The sequence below is a fragment of the Podarcis tiliguerta genome (assembly GCF_965153285.1).
Source record: "Podarcis tiliguerta genome assembly, chromosome: 12".
Classification (NCBI taxonomy): domain Eukaryota; kingdom Metazoa; phylum Chordata; class Lepidosauria; order Squamata; family Lacertidae; genus Podarcis; species Podarcis tiliguerta.
In genome coordinates, this window is record NC_139545.1 from 2544458 (window position 1) to 2565715 (window position 21258).

The following is a 21258-nucleotide window of genomic DNA, read 5'->3' on the forward strand; positions in this document are numbered from 1 at the left end:
AGGTCTAGTCTAGTCAAGCTCCTGAATGGGACACCAGTGGGAGCCCCATGTAAGAACAGTATGTGAATATTTTTTAAAGTTCAACATCTGATATTCTGTCTTTCTGAACACATTATATTCTTTCAAGAACCTTGTGAGGCATGTTACATGGGGAGAGCTGGTGCCTTAGAAAGCCCTTTTATGCTATGTTAGACAATTTGTCTAACTGACCTGGTGTTGTCTTCTCTGAGTAGCAGTGGCATTCCTGAGTTTGGAGAAGAGATCTTTCACATCACCTACTGGGTCCTTTTAACTGCTTCATGGCTGAGTGGGCATTTGAACTAAAGTCCCAGGCCAATCCACCACTCCACCTGAGCAGCACCACTGACTTTCATGCCAGCAACAGAATAAATTAAAATATTGTATCAAAAGACAAGACTCATGTATGTGGTGGCACCTACCCTTCATTGTTGTTGTTTTTTAAAAAATTCCCTGCATATTGAAATTTGACTCTTTTAAATTAACATTTTAGTTACTGCTTATGTGTCTTGTTTTCATAATGTGTGGCTAAGTTAATAAGATGAAAAATTGTGAAAGAATGGAAGTCCACTCACGGTGATGTCTCCCTGAAAAGTTTGTTCAAAAATACATTGAGTTTGATTTGTATGCCCACAGTTAATTTGCATTAAGTATGCAGAGAATTCCAAAAATGCAGCATTGAGAGCTGGAGATGAAAAGATTAGTAATAGTGAATGCAATGCATTGCTGTGCAACTCCTGTCCCAGCCCTGTATTCATAAGGAAGCCCTTGCAAAGATTACACTGACACAGATTTTTCAAGTAATTACTCTCATGGGATGGAAGACTTCAGCTAGCTCAAAAGGCATTTGCTCTTGAAATTCATTCCTGTGGATTTGTTTTCCAGACATATGGCTGCTCAAGTTGTAAGATCAGTTCAATATTTTGGTTACACTCTAAGAAATAGACTTTGATGCCAGTCAGGGGCTTCATTTTCTTTTTATAGTATAATAGATTGCATTTCAAAAGGTGCGGTAGTACAGCAGTAAAAAAACAAAAACAAATCCTCAGCTCACCCTGTTTCTTCCACCTAAAAATCAAAATCAAAATTGTTCTTTATATAGTAATGCACTCACACAAAGAAATATTAATGATGGTCCAGAAAGATTAATAGTCCAAAGAAATATTAATGATAGTCCATTAATTAACGATTAATGATACTGTTGAACTACTGCATGAACATCAGTTGACTTTTCACTGCTATTTTCCTTGTCCAGTTCAAGAACATATTTTGCTGTTGTTTACACAAATGCAGACACAAAGCAATGACCAGGAAGCCAAAGATACCATTAAATACCTCAGAGTCTTTTAAGGCGTGAATCTCCCATTGACACCAGAAGAATTTGTGCATATTTATACTTCACAGACAGGGACGCGGGTGGTGCTGTGGGTAAAAGCCTCAGTGCCTAGGACTTGCCGATCGAAAGGTCGGCAGTTCGAATCCGGAAGTCCGGATTTGTAGGCAATAGATCCCTAACATCTTGGTGTTTATATATGACTCCTAGCAGATTTAGAGATTACTTTGGGAACTAGTCACAGCTTGGGAAATAACTGACAGAAAGTGGAGAGGTTTCCGACTTCCTAAAGCTGTGAATCACATTTGGATGACTTCTGTACATAACCTAGGATTTTTAAAAAACTCCTGTTTCACTGAAAGCTAACAGACAGACCCAGATTTCTAATGCCAGGAACACTTGCACTTCAGAAAGAATTTTAGAAATCTCATGGGAGCCATGGAAAAATAACAAGAATGGAATAAACAAAGAACAGTACTTAAATACCTAATAATAATAATTTATTACTTATACTCCGCCCATCTGGCTGGGTTTCCCCAGCCACTCTGGGCAGCTTCCAACAAGAGATTAAAAAAACATCAGTCATTAAAAACTTCCCTAATCAGCATGCAGCAATCAGTGTGACTGGTACAGAGCTAGCATATGCTCTGGTTGCATTGCCCCCACCAAAAACATTATGCATCAGTTGAACCGTCTTCAAAGGCAGCACCACATTGAAAACGTTACCATAGTCTGATCTAGATCTTACTTGGGCATGCATTGCTGAGACAAGCTCCAGTTGTCCTGTATAGTGTTGTAGCAGGCGTATTAGTCAGTTTGTAAAAAGAATACCTTGTTGTTTAGTCATTTATGTTTAGTCATGTCTGACTCTTCGTGACCCCATGGACCAGAGCACGCCAGGCACTCCTGTCTTCCAATGCCTCCCGCAGTTTGGTCAAACTCATGTTGGTAGCTTCGAGAACACTATCCAACCATCTCGTCCTCTGTCGTCCCCTTCTCCTTGTGCCCTCAATCTTTCCCAACATCAGGGTCTTTTCCAGGGAGTCTTCTCTTCTCATGAGGTGGCCAAAATATTGGCGTTTCAGCTTCAGGATCTGTCCTTCCAGTGAGCACTCAGGCCTGATTTCCTTCAGAATGGAGAGGTTGGATCTTCTTGCAGTCTCCTCCAGCACCATAATTCAAAAGCATCAATTCTTTGTCGATCAGCCTTCTTTATGGTCCAGCTCTCACTTCCATACATCACTACTGGGAAAACCATGGCTTTAACTGTACGGACCTTTGTTGGCAAGGTGATGTCTCTGCTTTTTAAGATGCTGTCTAGGTTTGTCATTGCTTTTCTCCCAAGAAGCAGGCGCCTCTTAATTTCAGGATGACTCACAAGCTATGAACTTAGCCCTCAAAGGGGAGTGCAAGCCCATACCTTAGCCACAGCAATTCTGCAGCAGGTCCCAAATGCACTCCTTTCTCTCCTGTTTCAGTGGAGTGATTTTCTGTTGGTTGGCATCAGCCTTTCTCAGGAGACAATGGAAGAGTTAATCTTCAGGGATGAAGTCAAATGGTTAGAGAGTTGCAGTGCTTGCTGTGCCTGTAGAGACCAATATGGGAGGGACATGTTTTGGTGGAGTGGAGGCAGATGAAGGAACCCGGTTTTGCTGCTACAGTTGCACCATGGCTTTTCCTCTTTCTGTGCTCCACCCAGCAGTCATTCCTTCTCTGGTCACTGCTGTGGATACATGACCCTGACTGGTTGTCTCCAGTCACCGTAGTCATCTGCAAGGGATTCCCAGAAGGCAGGGTTGATGGTGCCAGCCTTCATGTCAAATTTGCAGATATCTTTGTAACAGAGAGTTGGTCTACCAGCATGCCTGTTGCTGGAAGTCAGCTCCCTATAAAGCACGTCCTTTGGGATCCTGCCATCTGCCCAAACTAGGTCACCACATTCTCCTCCTGTAGCACCAGTGGAACTTATTTGGGCCTTGGCACCACCTGCCTGTGGCAATTTCTCAGTCTAGCCTGGAGCTTTCTTGTGCATATCACTGACTGAGAGCGTGGCACACATGATTTCAAGCAGAATGTATGTGGCCCCCTGTGAAGTTTACATTGCAAGAATTACATGGTTTTGCTGCCCTTCATCATACAACAGAATTTTCAGAGGAAGCATTACAATTAGAGACTTCATGTTGCTTGAATGCACTATCATTGGCAGGCTGCTAGAGTTAACATTTCACAGGTGGGGGTATAATTGAACCCTTTAGTGAGAGTAATGGGAGATTTTCAAACAAGTTATTGTACTACTGTGCAACTGTTTGGTGTTTTCCAAAGTTAATAAAATTATGTCCCCTCTCCAAGTATACTAAGTCTTCCATGCCTTTTCCTAGAAATTGTTGTGGGTACACCTGCCCATCTCCTACATCTTCTTCACTTGCCCAGCTCCTTAACCGTGTGTGTGCATCATTAATCCTCAGGCTCCTACTCATCCCAGTCCCCACACCATTTAATTTCCCACCTGAAATAACTGGGGCTCCCACATTTGAGCCAGGCCCAGCATTAGCCCCAGTAACCCCAGGTCAGGGAGATGACAAGGCTCCATTGCCACAGGAGTGGACATCAGCATGCACACCTGAGCCGGCCTCTGTGCTGCAAGCCAACATGCCAAGCAAAATGCTTCACCCCACCACCCCCACCCCACCCCAAATCTTGCTGGTATCATAAATGCATCTCTTCTAAGAGAGGAGGTGTTATTTGGCTGTTGTTATTTTGGTTATATAGTGGTTTGTATGTTGATCTTTTCTGTGAACTGCCCTGAGACCTCCAGGTATAGGGCAGTATATAAATTCTAATAATAATAATAATAATAATAATAATAATAATAATAATAGTGATATAAATTGTTCAGAAGGTTTGTTCCATCTTTCTGGTCCTTTTTTTACATTTTGAAAGCTTATGCAATAATTACAGTCTTTTAAGGAAAGAAGAGGTAGTGTTAAGAAAGAGACCTTGAAACTGATGTGGAAAAACTCTTTTGCTGCTGCAACTGTCATAGTAAATATATGTTGTAAAAAATCCACAGTCAACCAGAAACCAGATGCTGTCTCAGAGAGTTAACTACTTTGAAAAATAACACTTCAAGATAGGGAGGAAGAGGGGCGAAGGAGCCAGCATCTGCTGAAGTTAAAAGTTTCAGCAGCAGAGGGGCTGGGAGAGCAGTTGTCAAATTTGACAAGTTCATATAGCTCTTGGTTTGAGGAGGTGTGCAGTGTTTCCCTACGTTTTGTGCCTTATGCCAGTGGCCAGGGCCAGCCCAGCCATGAGGCAAGGTGAAGCAACCACTTAAGGTGCAGGGTCTACATGGGCAGCAGATCCCCTTGTAGATCTTTGTTCTGGGCTGACCCACCCATGAAGCAAGATAAGGCGACCGCCTCAGGCAGGAGCAGATTAAAGCAGCCAGAAGCCCTGGGCTAGAAGACCTTGGGAAGCCCAAACCCAATAGCCTTTGATCATGAGAAACAAAAAACCATTCTCTTCTTTATCTACTCATTGAAAGTAGAGCATTGCTGAAACGTTAGCATTAATAAAAAGATTGTTTATTAATTTATAACCTTTAATAAGTTTATAGAAGTAGGGAAATAATTAAGACATTCACACGGAACATTCACAGAGGAATCATAGCTATGTTATAAAATTATACTATATAAGAAGTCAGAACAGTTTCTTTCAAGCAAACCTATCAATTATATCAATAAAATCAGTAAATCACAGTTCATCATTTTCTATGCAGACAATGCTTAGATCAGGCAATTGGTCTTGGGACATTGTTGACCATGGATCAATCTTTATCCTCTAGTCTAGAAAATGATCTTTCACCCTTAATGTTACCATTAAACACAAGAACAATCTGAAATTTGTTTCCACATTTGGAAAAGCTGTGTGAACTTTCTCCTGGAGTATTATTTGATACATGTCTTGGTGGCTGAAATTTTATTTTTCAGGGTGAGCTTCTTTGATGTACAGGTGGAAGTGTAGATATTAAACAACATGGGGGATAGGATTGAGCCCTACGAAACCCCACATTGAAGGTTCCACGGGGCTGAAAAGCATTCCTCAAGTAACACCCTCAGATACATAACGTCCATGTTTACAAGTTGAAGAAAATGAAGTAGACCACACTGAGCAGTCTCCACAGACTGAAGAACAACTAGCTTACATACAAAACGCAGCCTCCCAAGAACTTCAAGGAGAACTGTTGTCAGTAACTACCACTAGAAGTACGGAAACGTCTGGAGAAAGTGACAATGAAATGACAGGACCTAAAACCAAAGAATTAACACAAAGTGCTGAAGGAACATATCACAAGATAGTTACACCAAAAGAAGCAGTTCTAGCTCATTACTGTCCTAAAAGAATTTGAAAGCAAAGCCAATGATTTCAGCAGAAACTTCAGGTAGTTTAGAATTCAGCAGCCAGGTTTTGACCCATAAAGCTTAAAGGGCTCAGGACTGCAATACCTCAAGGACCACCTCTTTCCATATGAACCTACCTGGACCCTGAGATCATCTTCTGAGGCCCTCCTTTGAAGAGAGATCCAGAGGGTGGCAACATGAGAATGGGCCTTCTCTGCAGTGGCTCCCCGTTTGTGGAATGCTCTCCCCGGGGAAGTTAGCCTGGCGCCTTCATTACACAGATTATGAGGCCCTGGGCTACAGTCCGCTCTGAATGTATGTAAATCAGGCACTGGTCCTTCTGGAGTTGTAGAAACCCAGCTCCCATTAGCCCTGGGCAGCGTGGCCAACAGCCAGGCATGGTGAGGCTACATCCGAGAACCACAGACTCCCTGTCGCTGTCACAAAGCATCATTATCAAACAGCTCTGTGCCAAAAAATTTTACAAACAGTTGTTTTTCACTGATGAGCTTTACTACCTGTTTAGTCCTACCAATGGCTGGCTGGTTGGTTGGTTGGTTGGTTGGTTGGTTGCTTTAAAATGTGCTCACAATTACCCTGCTGAGCATGAAACCACTCGTTTACATGAATTATGCCTCAGTATTGTCCTCCCAGGCTTTTGTGAGAGAGGAACAGGAGAACGGTGCCAACATATATTATGGAGGTTTTTGGATTGGACTCCATGTCTAACAGCGGCTTGTAAAACACCTATTTATGTGGTCACTTGTGGTGAGCAGGAATCAGTAAGAGCAGCTCAGCTGTCAGGAATGGGCCAGCTCCTAGTGGAACTTTACAGCCGGCTGAAGAACAGAGAGGTTTAGATTTGACACAGGCGGAACAGCAGCCAGGGCCCAGTGCGACTCCCTCGGACATTGGAATGCCGGTTGCCTAGAGAACAACTGAGAGTGGGCTGGAACACAGCCAAAGCTCTTAGGAAGCTCAAACAGGTGCAAACAGACGCAGAGACCGTCTAGATCAGCGGTTCTCAACTTGTGGGTCCCCAGATGTTGTTGAACTACAACTCCCATCACCCCTAGCTATCAAGGCCACAGCTCAGGGGTGATGGGAGTTGTAGTCCAACAACATCTGGAGACCGACAGGTTGAGAACCTCTGGTCTAGAGGAACAGGAAGAGGTTGGAGCTGATCCAATAAGTCTGAAGAGTTGGCAAATGGGAGGGCTGCTGGACAGGAAGCAAAACAAGAGATGTAAGTTGCAAAAGTTCAATATCTTCTGTAGGAACCGGAGGGAATCTTCAGAAGGGTCATTTTGAATGATAATGTCGGCAGCTTTGTTAGAGCCACCCAGAGCTATCTGTTTGTTTTTGCAATAAATCCTCCTTTTTAATTACCTACGCTTACTGTGTTATCAAGCTGGAACCTGGACTCCTGACATCGACAGAGTGTAATTTCTTCCATGGGGGGGGGGGGGCATCTTTGTGCCACAAAAACTAACAAAACATACATGTGGGCAAGTGGACTAGTAAAATTATTTGTCAGCTAATAATTTCTGTGGACTTATTTCCAAGATCAATGAAATGGTTTTATGTCAGTTCAGCTTTTCTGAGTGCTGAATGCCACTGTATTCTGCCTACAGACACCAGATCAAATCTGCAAGGAAATGGATTTTAAAATGTCAACCAGTGCCAAAGTAGTGAAGCAAAGAGTGCTGATGGGGTTTTATATCTCTTATTTATAAACCAGTATCTGTAAACTGCTTACTTGTCTGGTACTCTGGAGCAAGAAAGAGAGAGACCCTGGGGGAAAACAGTCTTTATTTTTTAATCTGAGAGTAAAAGTGACCTCTTTATCATTCTTCTAGTTCCAGCAGCTTATGTTGGTCCTGAAACACCAGCTGTCCTCTTGGTTTCATTCTTTCAAGAAAAGCTGTTATAGACAATGGGCTGTTGAGATTGAGAGCCTAGAGGTTAATTTCTTAGAAACAGCAAAAGATGGTATTTAAACAGTTGCCATATATTATAGATTCTCTCTGCAACTACAAAGACAGTGCTTTTCTTCCATAAGAGGGCACCTCATGTGGACAAGCATAAGCACAGTAGTTGTTCCATCTGGTTGTTCCTTCTGCATGGTCACATCCCATGCTGCTCTGGATGTAACGTTTGAGATGCAACAGTCGTGTGGGTGTATGTATGATCCAGTTCTGTCCCAGGCCTGCACCACCTCTTCCTGGAGCCCTCAGCATCACCATGAGGAGTTACCTATATCAATTTGCCCTTCCCATGTGTCAGTAGAATTTGGGATGTTCCTGAAGCAGTGTGGGTTGCAAGCACGCAGAAGTGGCATCAGTAACATGTGGACTTGCAAATCACAAATTCTCCCACAAGCAGTAGTTGTTATTTCAGCAACTGTTACCAAACACATTACATTTTCCCACATGAACGCATGTACATGCACAGTCAACAAGTGGACTGAGGCCATATTTATATGTAAGAGAAAAATACTGTGTCGTTCCTCAGTAACTTACCAAGGAATTTAGGTGGCCCTGAGAATCTGAGAATTCTAATAAATATCCTGTGATCCCAACAGATAATTTCTGTATTTACTCAAATCTAATGCTCACCTTTTTTGGCCAAATAATGTTGTGAAAATTAAGGTGCGCATTAGATTCGATTGCACACTTACATTCGCCAGCAAATACTTTTTGGTTTCAAGGTTTTGAAAATTGAGGTGTACATTAGATTCAGTGGCACATTAGACTCGAGTAAATACGGTATATTTGCAAGTCTGGATTTAGTTATCTTATCTGCTGGCAGATGATGCTTTACTTTCTGAATTTCTGGACCTATATTTTTTAAAGCTGTCAGCCTTTGTTTTATTAGCCTTTCCTGAGCTTTAAATGGTGTGTTCAGACTCATAATATAGGGGGGCTGACTGGTGAGAACCTAATTTTCTTATCAGTCACTACAGTACAAGGTAAAAGTATGAAATGAATCATATATGGATAGAGCCACAAAGCCTTTAAAGAGACCTTGAAGTAGTGGGTGAAGGAAACTCTAAATCTAGCAACTGTGGTCCTTATTATAATTTATGACGCTATATAGGTATTTTGTATCCTTGAAACCTCATTGAATGGCGACTTTATATGGTGGACATACTTCACTATTCCTTACTCAGCTCTTTAGCAGCAGCTTAGGAACTGTTTGAGCACTGAATTAAGAGATGCGAATTTGTGTATTGCTCCATTTTAACATAATCTTGACACCTATAACTTAGTGCAGTATGTAAGAGTCTTATTTTTTAAAAAAGAAAAGAAATACTTAAAACAAACTCACCAAGCTATAGGAAAATGATGTTTTTTGTGCCCTCTGATTCAAGCATTCCATAATAGCTGAGCTATAGGTAGGGGGCTAAAATCAGCAAATAGTTCTATGCAAGGTGCTGAGCTTCAGAAACTTAGCTTGCTAAAAACCTTGGAGAGTCAAGTGAGAGATGGAGCTTCACAAGCTTTCCTCCATTGTAGATTGTCCTTTTCATCATGATGCCATGTGCAGTGTCAGTGTTCCACCACCTCAGCCATTCGCTGTTCTCATTATGAGGCGGGACCTGGAAAGAAGCTCCCCTTTTCTGTAGGAAAAAATGGCAATTATTGTCAATGATGGCAGCCTTTGGAAGTAGATTTGCTGCTCCTTTTCTTATAGTAAGGCACCAGCAGTTAATTTTCTTCATTTAAGAACTTTTGCTGTTATACTTCCTCCACAATAAATATTAATAAAATAAGAGGACCAGAGTTAAGAAAGTGTATTTGATATGAACATCTTTGTTTATGCTACAATACAGATAAGGATACAGTGGTACCTCAGGATGCGAACAGGATCCATTCTGGAGCCCCGTTCACATCCTGAATAGAACGTAAGACATGATGGCGCGTCTGCGTGGGTAGCGTTTTGCCGCTTCTGTGCATGCGCGTGATGTCAATTTGAGCGTCTGTGCATGTGCGAGCAGCGAAACCTGGAAGTAACACGCTCTGATACTTCCGGGTTGCCGCGGAGTGCAACCCGAAAGCGTGCAACCTGAAGCACATTCAACCCAAGGTATGACTGTACACATCAAAGCATCATTTTATATGGCAATGCAGATCATCTCATCATATTTGTTTGTTTGTTTGTTGAATTTATATACTGCCCTATACCTGGAGGCATTAGCATTAGTAAAAAAGTTATATATACATTTAATCTTTTAAAAAATGTAAAAATGGCTTTTCTGGCCTTTTTTGTGAAATACTTAAAATCACAGTATGAAAATTAATTGTTTTGGCAATGTTGAATTCACTATTTACCCTGGCCAAATCCACAACAAGTTCCTGAGACACTGTAGTCCTCAAATTGCCTGCCTTCAATATTTCTCCTTTGAGAAACTCCCATCCATATTGGACTCTCTTTGACTATTTCTGATCTCATCCAGTAGCACCTTAAGCTTTTTGAAATTGGCCTTCTTAAAGTCCAGATTGTATGTCTGACTATGCTCCGCTTTCCCTTGCCTCTGAATCATGAAACCCAAAAGGGCGTCTTGCTGGATACCGACTGGGAAGCAAGGCTTTGGTGGGTGAGGGCATCTTTCTGTTTCACTTCAGGTGGCAAAACTGGACAGGCCATCCTGAGATTAAAAGAATGGTCGTTTATAGAATTCAGAAATCATTCCAGGGATCCATTATATATTTCCCTCCCTCCCTCCCTCTCTCTCACACACCAATGATGGACCTTGGCACCTAAAATTTTAGTAGTGCCCTGTGTAACACCAAAATCCAGCATTCCCCTGCTTCTCACTTTCCATTGGATGTCATAGTTGCGGCGACCCAAAGGCTCTACACCAATGTGACTGCACCAATTGCGCTCTCCTAGATTACACACACACAACGGTGTCAGATACCTTTCCTCAATTTCAGAGATTACAGAGTGATATTGAGGGTGAGCCCTGTCCCCTGATTCCCCTGATGGCTCTGTGTTCGGTGTTCAGCATAAGAATGTTTACCATCCCTCTAGGAGGCCACAATGCATGCCTTATCTTACAGCATCATACACAATGTTTATAAATGTTGATTCCTTATATATTTAAGGTTATGAGGTTTCCAATGGTGCTCCTGAATTTAAATGCATGGAATCTTGTACGTTCAATAACAACCAATTAATAAAAAAACCACATGCCTACATTGGGTGGGTTTCATTGAGTTTGGTAGGTCACAAGCAGCAGAAACCTGCTTTCTGATGTCACAACAGCCACAGAATTAGAGACTTCATCATGAAAAATACATATTGAAATGTATTTGTAAAAGCTTGTCTCTAAATGGAGCTGGATTGAAGTCTGTATTTTGAAAAGAGTTCTCTCTATACCGAGACACAAGTATTCATGCAGCAAAAAGCAAGGAAAACAGTTGTGCTTGATTCTGAAGTTGTGCTTGATCCTGAACACCTGCCCTTTTCTTTCTGCTGTTTTATTACCTCCCATAGGGGTGTGAACTCATAGAGACCCCAGATCAAGACTTAACAGACTTCACCAAGTGCCTTCAGATACTCCAGCGGAAGATAGAAAAGAACAACTTGCAGGTAAAGTAGCAACTCTTTAAATACACATTTTGTGACAGTGAATCTTTCTCCCAATGTTCACTGAATGGCACAGTCTTTCGAGAGTCTCCTGATGTTTTTCCAAGTCTAAGGCTCATTTATATTGTGTCATGTGGCTTGAGGTAGAAAGCAAAACAGACATCAGCTACCTAAAAAAGATTACTCTTTTTATTATTTATTTATAATATTTTATTAATACATTACAATAAAAAATCTAATCTAAACAAAAACAAAACAAAGAAGAAGAGAAAAAGAAGCACGCCTCTTTCAGAGGTAAATTGTAACTTGACCAACACAGAGAAAGGTGGATCCTCCCAGCTCTCACCTGGGAGCCTCCCTTTCTTTCCCCAGCCTCCCAGCCTGGGAGATCTTCCTTTCCCTGCCCCTCACTCTCCATCTTTCATCACCTCTCCAGCACCTTCATCTGCAAGTTAACCCTTCCTTAAACCCTGAGTAGAGGACCGGAGATAATCCAACAGACAAAGCACAAACAAAAACAAAACAAAAAATAAAAGGGAAAGAGAAGAAAAAGCTAAGAATATTAAAGGAAGTAATAACAATAAAACGTTAAAGAAAAAAGGAAGAAAAGGGGAATAAGTAAAAGGGACTGCTAACTATTTGTCAGTCAGTTCCTCAAAATAGTCAAATACTCAATCCAGAGTAATATCTAGCTGTTCCTCCATCTGCTATACAATGTTTTCCCAGTTTTCTTCAGTTTGGGCATCTCAAGTTCATTCTTTTTTCTTTCCAAACAAGAATTCCAAAAGAAGGTATCCAATACTTATTACAAGTCAGCCAGCAATAGTCTTCCTCCAACCCAACTTCATCTCCAATATTAAAAATAAATAAATCATTCTTTGTTCTTTATTCTCTCGAGTTTATTTGCTGGTGTTATGTAATAAGACAATGATCCATGCTTGGTTACTTATTTTATGGTCATTAATTCACACCCAAATCCATTTCTTTCCAATCCCATTTCAGGTTGGCCATGATTTTCTGTCCTTATTTTTTAGAAAAATATGATTTCCACTCCTTCTCTTCCATTCTTTTTCCAAAAATGTTGCAAGAGACTTAGTTGCTGTTTCCTCTGAATTCAATCAAAAATGTACACAGAGACCTTTCTTTCTCAACCCTGTCTCTGCTGACACAAAATATTTCTTAATTTCTCCTTCAGCATCATAGCTCCAACATTATATTGTTCCTGCCCTTCAGACATCTGTGTAAAGCCATTCTCTTGATGTGGCAAATCATCATTAGTGTTTTCCCCTGAAAGCTGTAAATCTTCTTCAGCCTCTGCTTCATCCAATACATTTCCATTGAACATTTTCTGTTTCCACTCTTAATTCCTTTAATTGTTCATCAAATAATTGCTGTACAGCCCTTTAGTGGTGTCTCCCTTTAAGCCAGCCATTGGGTTGCATTTTCAATGTAAAAGATGGTTCTTGTGACAGAGAATGAAATTGGAAAGACATCCACAGTAGAAAAGTATAATGGTTGTTGGACCCTTTAGTTACCCTCACATAGCCTGAGTAAATGCATGTTCCGGGCATGTCAAAAAGGTGAAATTTCTTACTGTGTCCTAGAACTCGGATGCTATATTTATTTATTTCATAAAATTTATACATCACTTGATCATAAAAAACCCTCAGAGCAGTTTATGAAAAATAAAACAATAAAATCAAGCAAAATTCACAACCCTACTTTAAAACAAAATTCAAAATACTGAAACATATTAAAATTACCTCAACTTTCAAAGCATCTGGGTAGGCTTGTCTAAACAAGAATGTTTTTTGCAGATGCCGAAAAGACTCCAGTGAAGATGTCTGCTTGCTATCAATAGGCAGGGAGTTCTATAGTGTTGGCACTGCTACACTAAGCACTAAATTGTGTTACTGTTGCTTTTCGGCCAAAAAAAGCACACACACACACCCGGCAGCTTACAAATAATGAACACCACAACTGCAAACAACAATCAATACCAAATGATAATATTTCCAAACAAAAACTTAACATTTCAAAAGTCTCAAAATGCCAAATACATTTGAAGAGCATTCAGTCAACAAAAATGTTGAGAGAGCAAGAATAAACACTTATGGAGAATCTCCTCTTTAAAAGGGCTCCAGTCATGGAAGTGGGACAATGAAGGTGGAAAATCTTGCCCTTTCTGGTTCTAGCAGTCTCTCCTCTGTAGATGGCTTTAAAAGGAAATTTGACAAATTTGGCTGGTACCAGAATCACCCTACCTGTGAAAAAGGGATGCAACAGGAATGTGCAGAATCCTGATTAAAAAGCAGACTCACCCAATTTGATCCAGATGGATCATGTCCTGGATCAGATCACGGGCCTATATGAGAACCTGCAGTCCTGCAGATCTGTTTGTGTGGCAATCCAAGGCCTGCAGGGTCATCTCTGTCCCTTAAAAATATCCTTTTGAAAAGCCCAGAAAAGGTTGTCTGTCTCCACAGCCTGGAGCAGCTATTGCACACGCCTCCAATTGCAATAAAGCGAATCCCCCTGGAAGCAACAGGACTTGGTGATGTTCCATTGCTCTCAGAAGAATCCTACAGAAAGAAGCATGTCTGTTCCCAGGATGTGGGTGGCTGGGTGACATATTTTGGAGCTTTTTAAAAAGGACCCCAACAGCCTTCAGACTGCCTCAAGAGATCTGCAAAACTGTGGGGCCCAATCTTCACTATATACTTAAACCTCTTTCAACAGTCATGGCTTCCCCCAGAGCTTCCTGGGAACTGTAGTTTCTAAGGGTGCTGAAAGTTGTTAGGAGACTTCTTATTCCAGTGTGGGATAACGGTTAGAGTGTCAGCCTGTGGGAAGACCACAGAAGGGACAAAAAGCAGTAGCCCTCTCACACCGTTGTTGCGCAGCGACTGACACAGTTTGGAATGGATGGACCCAGTGAAGCCCAGTCAGGCCAGTTTCCAAAACACTCTCCGAGTCTCCTCAGAACAAACTCTTCAGTCCCCCATGACAACTCACAGGGACAAAAAGGGCCATGCTGCAGATATGCTCCACAGGGTCACACACGTGATCATAGCAGACCCTCATTTAAAGACAGGAGGCTCACCCTTGATTCTGACTTTATCTACTGGTTCTTCCATTCATTTTGCACTATATTACAGAATCAAATAGTCAAATCACAGGGCTTTATGCCACAGAGCAAAGGTTTAGAAGAGAATTTTTTTAATTGCCTCCATTAAAATCCTCCCTGGGAGCAATTGGCAGAGTTTTCATTTTTTGTTTCTCTGCTCCCTTGGCAGTTCTGGATTGGAATGCAGTTCTTTTCACTTTGGTTACAAAGCCTGCAGAATCTCATTGGGCCTAAATAAAGGTTGATGAGGCTTTTCGTGGTATGTTGCTTTACAGACAAAAGTCAACTTAGTCTAAATTTAGAGCTTTGGCTGAGGTGGGGGAATCTTTGGTGACAGTCAAAGCCTTTGACGTTATACAAAAGATTCAGATGTATTCCAAGTCACAAGTATATTTTCATGCAGCTTTGCTAAGAAATAATAAAATGCTAGAACCACAGGACATCTTATGAAATAGTTCATTTTAAACTTGCTGCATTTTATATAACAAAAGGTAAATACTTGTCTTACGCACAGGAGTCCTCCATTTAGTTGATCCCATCTTTCCTTGTTGGTGAAAGCTTTCAAGAATAAATCAGTTAAGGCTTAATTCCCAAGTCTTTCTTTGTATTGTTTCTATTGCATTCATACATATGTTTTAGGCTCTGGTTTTTTGTTTGTAATTCTTCCTTCACTCTCTTACACTCCCCCATACACACACACACACACACACACACACAGACACACACACACACCCTTACAGAAACTGAGGCTTGCACTTATATTAGACTTACTTTCATTGCTTTCTGTGGGGGTACCTTGGCAAAAATTTACTATTCTTTAATTTTCTCTCTCTACATTGTTCTACAATTGCAGTACAAAAGCCTACTCTCAAAAGCCTACTCTCACGTATACGCCATGAAATCCTGTTAAAGCTGGACAAATGCTGATGAACAAAGGCTGCAGCAATATACAAACATTCTTACCAGGTTTCTCCCTTTGCGTCTCACTGAGTGGGTGCAGGAGGGATCTACCCCCAAGAGTGGGCTCTCATCTCAGGGTATCAAAACCTCCTTCTCCAACTTCATGACAAGCAGGCAATCACACTTGAGCCTTATGTATCTGTGTTTAAATGGTAACACCCTTAGGTCAGAACCTATCAAAACTGATTTTGTAAAGCACCATGTGCGTAGATGGTGCTGTATTATATTACCATATTGTTGTTAATAGTAAGAATAAGAAATGCATAATTAGTATCTGGAGGAATTTTTTGATAATATTGTGTACACCTCTGTGTGCTCTGCAGTATATCTCATACAGAAATAGTACATTGAGTCTCCCTTCAGGATTGCCACCAGTTGAACACTAAGCCACTCAGTCTCAAGAGGTGAAAGAGTCTCACTGAAATAATAAATAATAAGTGCTATTTTTCTAGAAAAAGAGGTGCCAGAACTCACCATGAACACCTCCCTCATATTCTTAGAGCAGCAATGGCGTCCACCTGAGAGGTGCCAGAGTTGAGTTCCAGCAAGTTCCGGCTGAATAAAAGCCCTGCATCCAAGTACAGTGCTTTGATTTTATCCATAGGAGTGACTGGCAGACATTCACTTGTATGGAGGCTAAGGGCTACACTTGGGGAAATCATGTAGGTGGGGCTAAATGTGCCCAATCTGTTCAGCTCCCTCTGCATCTTCCAGGTTCTCCAAATACTCTGCAAATAGCATGCTAGATATTTCTGTAACCTCTTGGGCATCCCCTTAAACTGTATTTCTGCACTTTGTACATATGAGAGAGAGTTATCCAAAGGAAAAGTACAGCAGATGCTCTCAGTGACATTTACCAATGTTTGTTTTGTGTCTCTTTTAGATTGACATGATTGTAACGCTGGGTGGACTTGGAGGTCGCTTTGACCAGATCATGGCATCTGTGGAGACACTTTTTCATGCAGTTAAGATAACACCCTTTCCTGTCATAGTTATTCAGGAGAGTTCCCTAATATACTTACTTCAACATGTAAGTAAAATAAAGCAACATTTTTTGTTTTGAAAAAAACAACAGTCTAAGAAGACTGATGATGTTGGTCTTCTAAAATTATTTCACCTTCAGTAAGACATATGTCTGTTCCAGCCTGGAAATCAATATGTATCATCAAAGGCAACCAATGTGTTGTTTCTATCTATTCAAGTTTACAATGAAGTTATTGATTCAGAAATAAAAGACCAAGGGCATGATTCAGCCAAAGTTCAGTTATTTTTCAGTCCCATTAATTTCAGGGGAAGAGATTTAAGCTCCTGTTGAATTCTTCCACTGATACTGATATCAGACTTTGAAAAAGCTTGGCTCCAGCTGGATGTTAACTAGATTGCGCTATGCAACATTTTCTGTTTGCTGCTTAATTTAAAATCAGAAGTCAGGGTCACTTAGGTCTTCCAGCAGCTGCCTCTGTGCTTCTGGTTACTTCTCGGTTGGGTGGCCTAGAATGAAAACTCCAAGAAGGGGATATGTAGAATAATGCACACTAGAGTAGCATTAGCTCATTCTTCAGACTATTTGTCTCCATGGAGCTTGCAAAAAGATTGGCCATGTGTTTGAGACAGGTGACAGTTCTCCTGCTTTATTCTGTCTCAGAGAACCACTGAGCAAATAGTGAACTGGTTTCCTTTGAGTCAGATTCCCTCCCTGCCCCTGATGGATACTGTCTGAGATACAACTTCATCTGTGAAATAACGTGCTTGGAAGAACCACAAGATTTGCACAAGTAGGAAAAAAAGTTTTAGAAAATAAAACCTAAGGGGGGGACTATCCCACAAAACAGCCCAATGAAGACTGGCTGTACACAGTGGCCATTATTGGACGGTAGTGATGGAAAAGAAAAATGGAGCATGGTGGGCAGAAGAGGGATAGTGGAATACCCTGATTGGAAGAAATGGCTGGCTGGAACCCTGAGCAGAAGCCCCCCTTTTAGACAGGAGGATACACTATAGTATTTTTTTTGTTCAGTATAGTTGCTGACCAGGGATAATACACTGAAATTCAGCAGTAAATAATGTTTCCTCAATTTATGAGACCCTCAAAGTTTTAAGAAGGATGCTGAACATAGGAAGTCATTGGTTATTACAGTGAGAAATTACTATTATGGTTATTTGCAGAGCAGAAAAATCTTGGAACATTTTTATGCAAATGAAGGTCTGAAGGGGAATTGTGATGCAATTTGAAATTAGGGAGTAGTTTACAGGGAAACAATTTGCACACATTGACACTAAATTAAATTTAGATGGCTTTGGGGGGAAGCTGGTTAGAACCTTTCAAAGAGTCTCAACGAGTGAGTGCTGCCCCATTCAGAACAAAAAATGGTTGGCTTCACTTCAGTGTTGTATTAAGGCACCTAAATGGGTTTTGAAATGACAAGTTTGTGAAAAGGGATCATGTGAAGCAATAATGAAACCACTAACAATTTTGCAAACTGCCTCATTATTAATAATTGTATCTTATGTGTTACTGCTTAACTTCAGAATGCCAGGCTGTTATTATGTTTATCTGGCAGTTATTTACCATCCTCCACTTTACTCAGTTGGTAAATATGCTAATAGGGAATCTTCAAGTAGAACTTACGATAATCTTATTTCTTCTCAGTGGTCATCCTTTTTAGGGGGAAAAAAAGTTTTTATACCTCAGTTGCAAAGTAAATCTAGAACAAGGTGGTACAATTCTGTTGGGTGACCAAAATCAGAAATGAGCCTTAAATGACAGCCGTATGAGTGATGAATTGTCACAAGTTGTAGAGTCTCAAGTGCCACAAAGCAGACTCAGGTAGTCATAGTAGAATACTGGAGCACTGTGAATCCAGCCAATGGATGGGCAGTCTGGGATATATATATCCAGACCAACTAGTAATCTACTAAGATAAATACAGCTCACCATCCATGCATTTATTATTTCTTCATATACTACATTTAGATACTCCCTTTCTCCTATGATGGTAAGGGAACACCTACCTACTTTAAATAAATTCAAATCTCCAGGCCTTGATGAGCTGCACTCAAGGGTACTAAAGGAGTTTGTGGATGTAATGTCAGAGCCTTTCTCCATAATCTTTGAGAATTCAGGAGAGCAGTGAGGTCCCGGCAGACTGGATGTGGGTGAATGTTATCCCCATCATCAAAAGGGGGAGGAAAGAAGATCCAGGTAATTACTGACTGGTGAGCTTGACATCAATACCAGGAAAGGTCCTAGAACAGATCATTCAGCAGTCGGTCTATGAAGTTGTGATGCTGTGATTACCAAGACCCAGCATTGGTTTGGAGAATAACAGTGCCCAAAGTAACAAAATGAATTTCAGTAGGGACAAATGTCAGATTCTACACTTAAGCAGTAAGAACCAGCTGCACAAATATAAGATGGGGGACACCTCGTGTAGTGGACCTTCCACTAAATGCAATTAAATGTAGCAGATCCCACCGCTGACTGCTCCCAATTAAACTGGTAGTGAACCAATTAATTAAAATTCTAAGTTACTGCAGGTTATCTTTTTGGCTTCTTGTGTGAGGGGAAAATTGATGTTTTGGAGTCTTAGGCAGAAATTGAACAAATTAGAAAGGTTTTATCTACAAAACAAAGTTGGTAAAACAAAGGTGGGTGAGGAGCTGTGTTCTTTCATTCAGTAGAAATTAACTTATTACTTAAACTAAATCTAAAGATGTTGCAGGCATTAAAATAAAGTAGTAAATGCGCAGCTTCTCCTAAACTACAGTTGCTAAAAAAAAATCAGTTGTTGCACTTCAGGTAGATGTTCAGGTTTCTAGAATAGATAGTAAAATGCTTAACTCAGTTTCTGTTCCTTCCCTCTCATTCCTTTACTTAGTTATGACCGGTATTACAGTTAAATACTTTTAACACGGCACAGCTTCCTTCACAGTTTAGAACTTTGGTTCATGAGCAAGGGGCACTTTTTGTCAGTTACAATCCCATTCTTGAGGTATTAGTCTAACAAACCAGGGGATCCCCACACCCCTCTTAACAGGCTTGGGAGTCTTCTCTTTCTAGAAGATCTCCCAGCTCCTGGCTGGAAGGAGACCCAAGAAGACTTCATCCTCACAGCTTCTACTTCTACTTCTCCTGCTCAAACTCAGCCCTCCAGTTCACTCCTGTCTGAATACTCTCTCAAGACACTCAACCACGTCTTCCTAGCTAAGCTACAAGGCTTCTTGCTCTAGCTGTAGATATTCCCCTCAGAGCGGATGTTAAACTCAAATTTGAACCAACTCTCTCAGACAAACCCTATCCTATGTCGGGATCTCCGCTCGGCCAAGCTGATAGAGCTCATCCTCCTCCGGCCAAGTCCGATGTGATTAATGACCTGAGCCTTTGATGAGGCCTCAGGCACATTCCCATTCAGCAGAGAATCCAGCAGCATGCGGAAGTGATGAGATTTATGGCTACATTGCCAAGAGTTTTATTTTCCTAACCACGCAGACAGAAAAGACATCCTCTCTCTGTGAAAGCAGAGAGCAACTGAAACAAAGGAAAAGGAACCAGTAATGTCACATCCGTCTCCCGTGAGACTTCCAACAGTATGGAATGTGTGGAATGTAAACAGAGTCTTGTGACTCCAAAGCACTGCTCAGTGGCAAACAGAAACTAACATCCTCCCCCTTTCTGTGAACACCACTGGGCAGTGTGTCAGTACAATCTCAGTACAAACCCAGTTTCTGTACATAGGTACAGTGTTGATGCTTCGGAACAACCTTGGACAATAAATCAGCAGGAAGTAGGACACCGTTACGAGTCCTTTCTGAACACATTCTCTAGCATGTTGCAGCTTCAATTGCAAGTGCTTCGTGCTTTGCTTACAGCCTTCAGAAGTCAGCAAGAGAAACATGCTTTGTTGTCCTGATAAACCTGGATTGGACACTTTATAGGAATTCTCATGTCTTTACACAATTGTAACAACCATTCACAATCCACAAGTGAATAAGATAGTGCATTCAGTTCAGCTTCACGAGAACTTAAGCTTACTGTTGTTTGCTTCTTGCACAACCAATCAAATAGACCCTGGTTGTACATGTAGCAAACTCCAGACGTGCTTTTCTTGTCTGTAGTGTCACTTCCAAAACGCACATCAGCAGATATCTTAAGACCACCAGACTTCTGATTATTAAATCTCAGTCTGTAATGCATAGTGCCTTTCAAATAGCGTGCTATGTGTTTCAGAGCTTTCTAATCCTTAACAGTAGGATTGTTGACTTGTCTGCTTAGCAAGTTCGTGCTAACTGCAATGTCCGGTCTTGAACATCTGGCAATGAAGTTTAGTTTGCCTAGCACACTTCTGTACAGTGTAGTGTCAGAAAATGCTTTTTCAGTATCATCTACCTGATAACCTGTTGTCACTGGTGTGCAGAGGAGGACGACCAAACGTGTGAAGAGGAGGCTGACCAAGATGATCAAGGGTATGGAAACCAAGCCTTATGAGGAAAGGTGGAGGGAGTTGGGGGATATTTAGCCTGGGAAAGAGGAGGCTAAGAGGAGATATGATAGCCATCTTCAAATATCTAAAAGGCTGTCATATGGAAGGAGCAAGCTTGTTTGGCCATCTGTCATGGATGCTTTAGTTGAGATGTCAGCATTGCAAGGGGTTGGACTAGATGACTCTCGAGGTCCCTTCCAACTCTACAATTTCTTCTTCTTCTTCTTCTTCTTCTTCATTTATTTATTTATTTATTTATTTATGATTTCATTTTACATGAAACTCTACAATTCTATGAACTTCTGAGTACCTAATGTTGAAGAGCACTGATCTAGTGCACCCAGC

The 21258-nt window shown here is 41.1% G+C and overlaps 1 protein-coding gene and 1 long non-coding RNA gene across 12 annotated transcripts in view; one reads left to right on the forward strand and one right to left on the reverse strand.

Annotated features, from left to right (window-relative positions):
* Nucleotides 1-21258, forward strand: part of TPK1 (thiamin pyrophosphokinase 1) — a 217401-nt gene that overhangs the window by 125301 nt on the left and 70842 nt on the right. For 10 of the 11 annotated variants that reach the window (XR_014503866.1, XR_014503867.1, XM_083407135.1 and 7 more), the window contains 2 exons: nucleotides 11254-11349; nucleotides 16317-16463. Coding sequence is in view for 9 of the 11 variants with exons in the window: in XM_083407135.1 (XP_083263261.1) it covers nucleotides 11254-11349; nucleotides 16317-16463 (243 nt within the window). In the remaining 2 variants the exon portion in view is untranslated. The remainder of the gene's footprint in view (nucleotides 1-11253; nucleotides 11350-16316; nucleotides 16464-21258) is intronic. The other variant, XM_083407136.1, reaches the window with a different exon arrangement.
* On the reverse strand, nucleotides 7547-20186 carry LOC310661325. Its single transcript, XR_014503903.1, has 3 exons — nucleotides 19713-20186; nucleotides 9082-9373; nucleotides 7547-7692 (listed from the first exon to the last, which is right to left on the reverse strand). It is a non-coding gene; the product is annotated as an uncharacterized lncRNA (long non-coding RNA).